The sequence below is a fragment of the Ylistrum balloti genome, unplaced genomic scaffold, assembly GCF_031769215.1.
Source record: "Ylistrum balloti isolate Yb309-2 unplaced genomic scaffold, AGI_CSIRO_Ybal_v1 Utg370416, whole genome shotgun sequence".
Taxonomy (NCBI): Eukaryota; Metazoa; Mollusca; class Bivalvia; order Pectinida; family Pectinidae; genus Ylistrum; species Ylistrum balloti.
In genome coordinates this window covers 1,216,679-1,229,563 of record NW_026782282.1, presented here as the reverse complement: position 1 = coordinate 1,229,563, position 12,885 = coordinate 1,216,679, and the positions used below count along the sequence as shown (strand labels likewise).

Sequence of the window (12,885 nt, the reverse complement as noted above, 5' to 3'; positions counted from 1 at the left end):
TAAATTCCACATCGTGATTAGGAATAGGCATAAAACAGTCACGAAATTTACGTGTTTTTGTTTTTTGGATTAAACTGAACGTGATGCTGTATTGAGTAATTTGGACGGTCTTGTTTCTGACAGTAATCGTTGTTTTCTGCAAGTACAATGGCGTTCATTTAGAATGCTGTCGGATGTACTTATCGTGAATATTTCTTCGTTAAAGCTAATGGTCTTTATCCTAGATTAAAACAAAATAGGTTTCAGCATTATGAACAAACGATGTGCGATAATTATACATATATTGTTCTTTGATACACCAAAAATAGCACGTGTAAAACAGAAATGCTCAAATTGCAAAGAAAAGAAGCTTTTCGTAAATTCTCTTGTGTAAGATATTGAAATGAGTCGACATTGGATTCATCCAGGTTGACTAACGCATTTCATAAATTATGAATTCCTACCATTGCGGTATTTCGGTTTCTCCTCAAAATTTGATTATATATTGGAAAAATACCAGATTGCGTGAGGGGAAAACACCTTCATTTCTCGATATTATGTCAATGTATCTGGGATTAAACATTCTAGGTACAATTAAAAAGACCATCTGAAGACTTGTGTCTACGATCTCAAAAGGAAAATGTGGATAGGATAGTTAAGATTAAGATTTCATGTTCTGCAACGATGAAGCAATGGGACAAATTGGTTCTTTATCCCTACCATACAGGAAACAAACATTAACAACCAGCATGTCAACATAATCATAACAAAAGAAAGACAACGCATGAAAAGTGCAAGGAGAATAAGACCAGATGTTCCGGAAAACTAAGGGTCTTCTGTTTCATCCAGAATACCCATCATGTTAACCTTTGTCAATCCAAGTAAGTAACGTCACGTTCACAAATGAGAACAAGATATAAAACAACGGAACTAACAGGCAAACTAACGAGCTTAAACACGTCAAGTTTCATATCGCACAAAAGCAAAAAATACAGCACTACCAAATACTAGGAACCTTTGATTATAATTCTTGTTTTGTCTTACAATAACTAGTAATACCATCTTATGTAACCAATTTTGTTGACCTTGGTGGAAGCACAAAAAGGGCCTTACCATGGACAATCAAAAGTAGCCCGTGTAAATCCTTACAGTCGAGTAGCTGACCCATTTTTACGTCTGATCCGGAAATCAGACCACGATGCATGTAGCCAAAGTGGGAGACGAGCGCGTTACCAATGCACAATCTGGTTTTATTTAAATGTTATAAAAGAGAGTCACTATATCTAAAAACTACACGTATTTGCAGTTTAAACAATATCTTTAACAAAATATGTTTTTAAAAAGCTGGATTATGATTCAGTTTCAAGATTCTAAAGTTATATAGTGTTGTAAAAAACTACTTGTAATTTTATTAAGACAATTTTAGTAGAATAATACTTCAATCATTTTTGTTTCCAAGAAATAAAAACTTAGACGAATAAAGATGGATTTTAAAACAATATAGGGGCATACTTGTCACTATTCCAGAACTGTGCAACATCTAACAGTAGATACAGCCAATTCAATCGCAATGACATCACACCAAATCAGATCACCTAGAGATAGATATAGCTGTTTCTATATAAATGAACGGATTCTGGCGCCGTCTTTGCCATTCTGATATTACGACTCGTCAAAATAGCCTTCCGGGCTACGACAGCAAGTTTAATGAACATTTAGTAGTCCGTGTGTAATGTATTTCATTCCATTTGACAAATTTCCAAATTACTATATTACTGAACTTCGCCGGTGTTTGGCTTATACAAGAGATAATCAAGATTGTCTGTGAAAACTTGAAGACCGTCATGAATTATTTTGTGAATATTAACACCGAACGTATTTTTGAACGTCAAATTGTTTCGACATCATGTGATTTGAATAAAAAAAAAATCGGTAAGGGCTTTTACATCTCCCCCTACCATATTTCTTATCAATTATGTAGGTCACATTATTTTTCTTTATTCGCTTTTTAAGTTTCTGGCCTTTGGGACTCTACCATCACTGTCAAGTCACTTACAGAATAACACCTTTTTATAATTTAGAGTAAGATAAGTATAGCCAATCAATGAATTAACTACATCATACAGCTGTTTCGTCCTACTAGTACTCGTCAGTGATTCAGTAATATTACATCATACAGCTGTTTTGTCCTTCTAGGACTCGTCAGTGATGCTACATCATACCGTAGCTTCATCCTTCTAGGACTCGTCAGTAATGCTACATCATACAACTGTTTTGTCCTTCTAGGACTCGTCAGTAATGCTACATCATACAACTGTTTCGTCCTTCTAGGACTCGTCAGTAATGCTACATCATACAACTGTTTTGTCCTTCTAGGACTCGTCAGTAATGCTACATCATACAACTGTTTTGTCCTTCTAGGACTCGTCAGTAATGCTACATCATACAACTGTTTCGTCTTTCTAGGACTCGTCAGTAATGCTACATCAAACCGTAGCTTCGTCTTTCTAGGACTCGTCAGTGATGCTACATCATACAACTGTTTCGTCCTTCTAGGAACGTGATTCCCATATATCTGTTATCTTCATACCTGATCATACAGTTATCAAATATTCTAAGGTATTGATCTCGGGGTTCAATCATTCATATGGAAAAGGTACAATAGCTGAACCATGCCTTATATGTTATGAAGGAATGTCATGGTAATTGCTTATGTGTACTGTTAATTTCGTCATTATATGAACTTGTGTAAGATCTTTCCAAACCATTATGCACGCAAACTACTCATATGCGCTTCACTTCGAACTTTTCTGGGATTGACGACGTAATATTTTATACGCAATAGTGGTTCACTACAGGGATTTTAATGCAAAAGACATCGCGGAAAAAACTGATATGATTGCGACAACTTTCTGTGAATATGATTATCAGATTAGAATGTAAATACTAAAATATATATATAGATTAGTCCGTTATTTCCCTGTAACGAGAGAGATGATAAAATTGTGGATAGTTTTTATTCAGATTTCCAGTATGTTTGGGCGTTTTACGGTTATTCACGTGGCAGTCCAACATTTTGGCACTCATCGGAAGAGAATTTAGTCATTTTTTCATGCGCTTAACCCTGAAAAATGTCTAAAATGACTAAATAATTTTGTTTTGTTCGTGAATAAAGAATAAGTTTAGTTTTCACAAAAATCATATGGCTTTCAGTATCAAAGCATAGAATAAATTCAAACTATTATGCGGTGACTTAGAAGGAATACCTACTGCGAGTGTCGATGAATGTCTCGGACACGATCCGAACGAAGGGGTTCTCCGTATGAAGATGGAAGTAGGGTCCTTTGTATTCCTTCATGAAAGTCACTTCGATGTCATGTTGAGGAAGAAGCTGTGGAGAAAAAGGTGGAAGTTTTAATCAAAATAGAACACAGTTTAGATCTCAAAACAAGGCAAAACCAAACTTCGGCCGTGATGTGATGAAGTCTGCACCTAAGACGGGATGATGACGATTCTTTTAAAAAAAATTATCGAGGCGAGAAAATTGTAAATAAGACGCTCTCTCTTCCGGAAAACCTGGTATTTTCCTCCGTGTACTTTGCAGAATTATCCATGTAGATTTTTCTTTTCTTCGTATTTGTCTTAATTTGACTGAACATGAGTTTGGATTATGATTCTGTTCACGTGTTGGTATTTTCTTTGTTGTTTTTGTCAATGCCGTACTAAAGAATTGCGTTCGGAACAGAAACGTCAATAAAACACAATGTTAATACTAGGGATCATGATTCACGCAATTAACGAGTAATCTGACAAGCTTTATACCTCAATCAACTTTAGTGAATAATCCCCTAGAAAAGTTTATTAAACATTCTGTTCATGATTACCAAGCAAAGTACATTTATTGATTTCCTTCGGCAACTAACCTCAAATGCCATGAGCGACTTTTGCAGACATCAAATTGAAAAAAAAATAGCAATTTGAAATGGTTCTTTCGAACAATGTACTTCACCACAATCAACATACTTATGATGATACCAACAAAATGTATTGTTTTCGTAGTTTGTGATGTGGCATTCTATCCATTTATTTTTTTTTTTGTTTTGTACAAATGAATACCATTTATCAAAGCATATGTGACATTTTTATTCTATATGATATAGCCAGCAAAAATACAACTGATCATAAACAATAGATGTCTTACTTAAAATTTATGATAGATGATTACTCAAAATCAATCATTAGTTATAAAATTGATAATCGCGTCAAATCGATTCTAGATTGCAAAATAGGAAGAAAAGAAAGATTGACACGGAGATCATAGAAAATCTCATAAGGGAACACGGATAAAATGAATACATCAGCAACTTCATATCGCACAAGAAAATTGAAAATATCCTCATGCCAAATTACTTACAAACATAAGCCTATCCCCATAACACTACTTGTCAAATTATCGGAGACATTGTTCGTTTGATACAGATAATAATACAGACGATTTTGTACATCTTCTTCAATTTGTGCGTTAAGACTGTACAGTAGGCTGCCCTGTTAATTTGATTGTGTGGTCTGAGTAAATCAAGGCGAGATTGTCGCCAGACTGTTGTCGGGAAATGTGATAAATTTGCTGACATGGAATCTGATGGGAAATCACTTTGCATACCTCTCCCTTTTCTCTGTATATATTTGTCAACATTGATGGACAACATCAGTCAAATATGTCGTTGTCGTGTGTATTGAAAACGACACACGTCAGCACATCTTTTTGTTTAAGATATAAGATCATTTTTTTCAGGATAAAGGTCCCGATTACACAATGACATAGTGACGTATATTTGGTGAAATGTCGAGTTGAACCACTAGGATAGGAGGAAATATAACGAAATAGCAGATTATTATGTAGGTCATGGAATCATAAAGCAACTTTGCGTCATGGGCAATTGATTCTTTCATCGAAAACTCTCAGAAATTGTCTAAATTGCTACGTCTGGTGTGTAGAGGACAGATAATACTCTGACTGTGTAGTTAGTTTAGAGTTGAATAAATTGCCTATATTGGACAGTAACTGGTGTGGTGTGATCGGAACCAGCACAGCCATTAACACCCCTGGTCAGATTACACTAGACAGTGTGACAAAGATCCCAAGTAGGTTATATCAACTTCTCTAACGACAAACCGGTAATGACCGCTGTTGACCAGTGATTATTGTCCCTAATTGCATCAACAAATGACAATGACCGCTATTTAACATCTAATAACCACACGTCAGAATCACCCAATATAGCACGGCTTCAATTAGAAACATTATTCGGATGTCTTGCTCTGTACAATGAGAAAATTCATCTTTTTTGGCCTACCATCGTCAGATGGAGGGCTGATCAAATTAAGCAACACTTCTTATCGCTGTTTCATGAGAAGAATTGATAGATCTTTCAGAAATTTCATATGCAAGTTCCCTTTGCATTTATTGAACATTTTTGAATTCTTGGACTGATCGGAAAACAAAATGGCTGATTCGTGGCCATATTGGAATTGACCGAAAGTTTCGTATCGTTATTCATTGAAAACGGAATGAATCTTCCAAAAATACCGTATGTAGGTTTCCCTTGTTCCTTTGTTGTCCCCTTTTGATTGATCGATTAAACAAAATGGCTGACAATGAAAATTTATTATCGCTCTTTCTGGAGAAGAATTGGATGCATCAAATTTCATATGTAGTCTCTCAACTTTCATTTTCTCGAGTTACGACCTTTTGATTTTGAAACAAAATGACTAACAGGCTATCATCATTGATTTAGCAGTTAGATATCATTTTTGTTATTTCATTAAACATATTCTAAAACCTTATAGAATTAAGAGCAAATCTGACAAAAGAAGAAAATTGCAGGGAAAATAAAGAACACACAATGGAGATCAAATGATGGTTGGTGCTAAAATCCATTTTAAACATCTTGTTATTCTATGCAATATTTTTTGTCTTCTCATTTCCCATATCTAATCAGGTTCTGCACCTTTAAAACGTCCCAAAAATGAAAACTTAGGGAAATGCTGAAAACAATACACAATATATATCACGAAAGTTAAAATTGATGAGAAAGAAAATAGATACTTGATGGCGGCAAGTAGTGTCAAATAGACATACGTGATGTTATCTATCTGATCTGTCTCATTGTCACAGAAAACAAGTATAAGTTACATATAATGTATATCAAACGAGGTTTGACAACAATTTGTAATACATGTATGAAATAATTTGCACAGCCAAGTGAGGAATACTTTTTGTCATCGATAAAAAAAGATAAAGACATGCATTTGTCTATGGAACCGTTTTGTATCTTTAGGCAACATATACTATTCGATCAATTTGGTTATAATATTTCGATTAACCAGAGGCTTTACTACTTAAATGCACATTTGAAAAAAAAATTATAGACCATAGCGTTACATAAAAACATATATTATTTATTATCAATGTTTTCAGCGACGCTGCTATTGCATGTCGCTTAGGCGGTAATAAAAATCAATTATCTTTCTCGTTCTATCCGATTCTTGTCGTCCGTTCACGGTAGACCAACAGAGAATTATGATGTGATCAAGCGTCGACTCGAACGAGGCTACTGTAAGAGGAGTAAATATTGCCATGGTAACCGAACATATTGTCCGTAACTGGTTTGTAATAACAGCTCTGACGGCTTGTCTTAATATTGTAAAGTAACTAATATTGAATTAACTTTTAACTTGTGAATGGAATGACTGTTTAATTAAGTGAGAATTCCCAATGACTATGTAACTGTAATTAAATCGCCAAAACAATCACCATGGGAAATTAAACAAAACTCACCTTGCTGATGGATTTGGCGGTGTGGACAAATTCTGGTTCACTGGAATGTACAAAGGTCACTTTTCTCCAGTTTAGATGACGTAGTATAGATACAACACTCCGAGACACATGCGAGGCGGTTGGGCGGGTACTGCAGAACGTCGGGTATAATGTCTTTGCACTCACTTCGGATTCTGAACAATACTGAAGGAAAGCATGACACATTTTCTGAATAAAATTACATACTGTAAATTATTAATTTTGGTGAGATCTGAATTTTCACTGAATCTATTTGTATTTATCTACAAATTCTTATGCTTAAAAATCAAAAAGCTGTTAATCAGTACATAGTTTTCTAATTTCATGAATAGAAGTACCCACGAAAAAAGTGTTTTATAAAAAATTGACATGAAACTAGAACCCCATGAAAAGAGAAATCAAATCAAAATGTAAAATCCTTTTCCATTTCATTACTTTGCATGTCCATGATATTTCAAAATGTCTAGTATATTTTGCTATATATCAACCATGTTATCAGTGGTGGAAGACACTGATATCCCTTTAATAATATCAACTGAAGCTGTGCTTTGGGAAATCATATTTCCATAATTTCATTCGTGACGTTAATATTTGTGTGATGTTATGACTTTACTAAAAGAAACAGTTATGATTAAGGAGTCAAAATGTTGTCAATATAATATTTCTGTCAGTCCTAAAAACCAATTTCACAAAAGTGTTTTTAAAATGTAATTTGATCAACAGAGACTTGTATTAAAATTTGAAAAAAATGATATAAAACGCCTTTTTATTTTTTCTTCTAATATATTGCTTTCGCTTCGAGTTTCGAGTTGGTACATTAACAATTTTCATAATATGACAAGTAGATAGAACTGCTAAACAGGGACAGGAATAAAGAAACCTTATACCTATAACACAATGCTTCAGTCCCGTATATGGAAACACGTGTTGCGCATGCCCTGTTTTCCGAACTCAATGTATTTCCCGCAAAGAAAGTGCTTGTGAACTCAAGAAAATACTTGGTATATGTATTTATAGATGTAGAACAATGCAGCAACACCAAGCATCTGATATATTCAACAAATAATGTGTATGGGGAAATATCGGCGATCCAACGTGTCAAGTCACAAAATATGTAGGACCACTTAGGGTTTATGTTATAAGTGTTTCTATTTGTGTCTAATTGTAAAAACATGCACAAGCCAAAACGATCTGGAATCAGTACAAGCAGGATGTGATATTAATATAGCGCCTTTAATTCTCAGTTATGTTATGCATTGAGAAATAGGAGTCAACTTGACTGATCTATCGAAAGGTACATTACCCCGCTATTAATTTGGTCGGTGTTCTGAGGATACTCCTAAACCTCTTTGTGTGCTGATGTGAAATACCAAGATCTTTTGCTTTAAGTGTTCGTCTCATTTATGTTGTAGGTCTTAAGTGGGATATGTAATCCTCGATGCAAAAATAAAACCTCCTACCAAGGTCCTTGATGTGTTTGATGATATCCTACATAGGTACATACAGAACAAGCTGTTCGTTGACATAGATCATAATCATCACTAGCAAACTCTATTATTACACGATACACGACTGAAGTTCACTCAAAATATTGCTGAGAAACCTACAATTGAGAACGTTGCTAATTTACAGATCATCCTTGACATAAATGTATATATTATCACTGACACTTTCGAAAATGTTCTTTCAATAATATGCCAAAAAATCATCAAGAAGATACCAACATGTCAACATAATCAAAACTCAAATTTCATTCAACAAGGGCAAATATGAACAAAAGAAAGATTTACGCAGAGACTTCTGAAAAGGTAAAAAGAGAATAAGACTCGGAAGGCGATTCGGAAGAGTAAGCGTCTTCTGTTTCATCGACATCCGCCATGTAAGTCTTCGTCAATCCACGTATGGAATGTCACGTTCTCAAATGAGAACAAGGTATACAACAACGGAAACAACAAGCAAACTAACGAGCATCAAAAAATCCAGCTTCATATCACACAGGATAACTATAAGTTGGGAAATTATCGACCCCATTCGGAATAGTGTTAGAAATGGTATATTAAATACATTGTATGGGCTGTTGTGTCAATAAACAGACTTTCGCTTTCTGAACATGATGGTCATCGAAAAGCAACAAAACGTACTTATATAAAAAAAATATATATATATATATTATCGTTATCAATAACAGGAGAGACAGATCAAATGGATATGCTCACAATGGACAGAGAACATTTGGTAAATGGTTGATTAGCTCTATATATAAAGGTGTATTTAAGGAATGTTTCAAACCACAAATATCCGCCTTGTGTTTTGTCAAATAAAGTATATCTGTTTTGACAAAATCATGCATCCGTAAACTCGAATCACTACTTCACTATGGCACAATGTTAAATGTTAGCCGGCTGACTATCTTGTTATAAATAGGTACATTGTATGTTAACGTTTACAGTAACCGTGTCATTTATACATCTAGCATTATATAATTGTCACAGTTCATTATAAAATATCATCTTTTAGTGTGCATCCTACATTAATATTGTATGATAAGTTGACTCATAGATGCTTTGTACATTTTTGCAGTGTTGCAAAACTATAAGCACCTCATAATTTTAGCAACTCTCCTTCCGTAAATCACAACTGAATTTTAAGATCATGCACAGATAAATTAAGTATGAAATGTATAAAATTTCACAAAAAAGATAAATGAAATATTTTTACCACACTGAATACATGCTTCGCTGGTTTAATTCCGAATTTTTCATCACGAAAATAAAGAACTACAAACACAAAAAATATAGTATGCTGCACACACCTACGATTTGCAGACTTATTGTTTGAACAATATTCCAACTTAATAATCGTGTACAAGATTCAAGAGTTTTCAGGCTGTCGCCTTGCGTGAAGATCTGCTTTAAATATACAAAAATGGCAACAACTAAACACTAGCATAAAACCCAAAATCGTTTCTTTATAATCAACATTGAGTAAAAATCAAACATACATGAAGACCCATTTAAAAATACCAACAGAAGACCTAGTGTTCTGAAGGGTAAGCGAAATATATCTAGTGAACTTTCACCCTTGAAAGAGTTTAAGATAAACATAAGAGTACACCTTACTCTTCGTTCTTGGATTACATAAACATCTCGGGTTAACATACCATAACATCCACCTCACTGGAGGTTAACAATTGGTAAATAAAGACGGTCGTGTCACAGATATTATCATATGATATCATTTAAAGATGACGTCAGACACAACAGACACGAAACACACAAAATCAGATTAATTACAAATATACATTTAACTCGAACTTTAACCTTTACAAATCTCAAATTATACATAATATATTCTCGACACTCAAATATATGCTTAGTAGCACCTTGAAGACAGCTATATGATACGGCTTCGACAGCTTGACAGTTGTCACGAAGGTATACCATCAAAACGTAAACACGGGCATACGTGAACATTCACACATTCTTATACTCCTGAAGTTTTGGTTCAAAAAAAGAATCGTCTTTGTGACAAAATTTCAAAGACCGACATTTGTATGTTGAAAAGAAGTATGTTCTTTTCAATGATGGTCGGGTTTCATTTATCATACCGGTCACTTCAAGGTCTGAAACCAACATCTCGGAGGCTAGGGACATAACGATGTTTCTCATTTGATAACGGAGAAACATTATGATTGCAATATGTTAACTTATCGAAGAGATATTTGTTTTATAGATTCCACCATCCATTGCTTCATATTATGTCATGATCTTCACCTAATGTAACTCAACTGTTCTCGCTTCTTCACGCTTAGAATGCTTTGTTAAATATGGATTTTTTTTTCTCACTTTTTTTTTTAATTTTCCCAATTTTTAAATTATTTAGAGTAATAGAATTAAACATTAAATAAAAAAAAAGTCAATATTCTTAAATCTGCTTCCTTCTATTTTTATCTTTTTATTATTATCGTCATCAAAATTGCCTTCGCGATGTGCACACCTCCGATCCCTAGCAGCACTGAAAAGAGCGAAACAGCTGTATGATGTAGTGTCATTGATATACTTACTGTTTACAACAATATGGCTGTTACTACAATGATGTCGAAATGTGATATTTATTTGTGTCTTTCGTTCACGATGTTCTCTGTTAACGAGGAATCATGTTTGCAAACATTTGTTCAAAATATGCATACAAGTAAATATAATTCTTGAATTACGAGCTAAGGCCGTGTTTTTGTCATACACACAAGTATGCTAATTTGGCGGATTTGTAATTCCAAATTGTAATCTAAACCCCGAAACCTCTAAATAAAAAAGGAGCTAAATCCTTTCCAGAGGTAAACATTTCTTTACACCTGTTGTCTGCTGGCTATCTCAAGGTGTGGGAACGTATTCCCGTCTGAAGTATATAGGTTTAAATGTATTACCTTTTTTTGAGAGTTATGATGCGTTCTGTTTTGTTTCGGTGCTTCATTTACGAAAGTGGTATTGTTTTAGAATCGAGGTAAGGTTCTGAACGTTTGCATGTGTTGAATCATTGATGTATTTGTTTTGTGTTTTCTAATAACAATTTGCATTAATAATAATATTGCTCAAGAAGTGTACTGTATCTGACGAACTGACGTCACAATAATATCTGTATCTGACAAACATATACGACTTCCAGCGGTCTGTATCTAATGGACTGAAGCTTTTACCAGTGGTCTATATCTGACCAATTGGTGTCATTAACAGTGGCCTAAATCTAACGATCTGACGTCACCATCAGTAGTCTGTATCTGACGAAACGCCGCCACCATCTGTTGTCTGTATAGGACGAACTGACGTCACTACCAGTGGCCTGTATCTGACGAACTGACATCACCATTAGTTGTCTGTATAGGACGAACTGACGTCACTACCAGTAGTCTGTATCTGACGAACTGACATCACCATCAGTTGTCTGTATCTGACGAAACGCCGCCACCATCTGTTGTCTGTATAGGATGAACTTACGTCACTACCAGTGGCCTGTATCTGACGAACTGACATCACCATCAGTTGTCTGTATAGGACCAACTTACGTCACTACCAGTGGCCTGTATCTGACGAACTGACATCACCATCAGTTGTCTGTATAGGACGAACTTACGTCACTACCAGTGGCCTGTATCCGACGAACTGACATCACCATCAGTTGTCTGTATAGGACGAACTTACGTCACTACCAGTGGCCTGTATCTGACGAACTGACATCACCATCAGTTGTCTGTATAGGACGAACTGACGTCACTACCAGTGGCCTGTATCTGACGAACTGACATCACCATCAGTTGTCTGTATAGGACGAACTTACGTCACTACCAGTGGCCTGTATCTGACGAACTGACATCACCGCCAGTTGTCTGTATAGGACGCACTGACGTCACTACCAGTGGCCTGTATCTGACGAACTGACATCACCATCAGTTGTCTGTATAGGACGAACAGACGTCACTACCAGTGGCCTGTATCTGACGAACTGACATCACCATCAGTTGTCTGTATAGGACGCACTGACGTCACTACCAGTGGCCTGTATCTGACGAACTGATATGACCACTAATGGTATATGTATTAACACTATGTATGACTAATAAACGCGACAACTAGTCACTGTATCTGACTAGTCAACGCGACAACTAGTAGCCTCTAATTGACTAATCAACGCGACAACTAGTTGTCCGTATCTAACGAACTAACGCGGCAACCAACTAATAATCTGTATCTGACGAACTAACGCGACAACTAGTGGTCTTTATCTATCGATTGGGCCTGACAACCAGACTTCAGGTCTGTATCTGACGAACTAACGCGACAACCAGACTTCAGGTCTGTATCTGACGAACTAACGCGACAACCAGACTTCAGGTCTGTATCTGACGAACTGACGCGACAACCAGACTTCAGGACAGTATCTGACGAACTGACGCGACAACCAGACTTGAGATCTCTATCTGACAAACTAACGCGACAACCAGACTTCAGGTCTGTATCTGACGAGCTGACGCGACAACCAGACTTCAGGTCTGTATC

At 35.6% G+C, this 12,885-nt stretch overlaps 1 protein-coding gene across 2 annotated transcripts in view; it reads right to left on the bottom strand.

Annotated features, from left to right (window-relative positions):
• LOC132554528 (guanylate cyclase 32E-like) overlaps positions 1-12,885 on the bottom strand; it is a 56,145-nt gene that overhangs the window by 27,050 nt on the left and 16,210 nt on the right. For both annotated transcript variants that reach the window (XM_060218849.1, XM_060218850.1), the window contains exons 3-4: positions 6,818-7,000; positions 3,250-3,370 (exon numbers count right to left, since the gene is read on the bottom strand). In XM_060218849.1, coding sequence (XP_060074832.1) covers positions 3,250-3,370; positions 6,818-7,000 — 304 coding nt within the window. The remainder of the gene's footprint in view (positions 1-3,249; positions 3,371-6,817; positions 7,001-12,885) is intronic.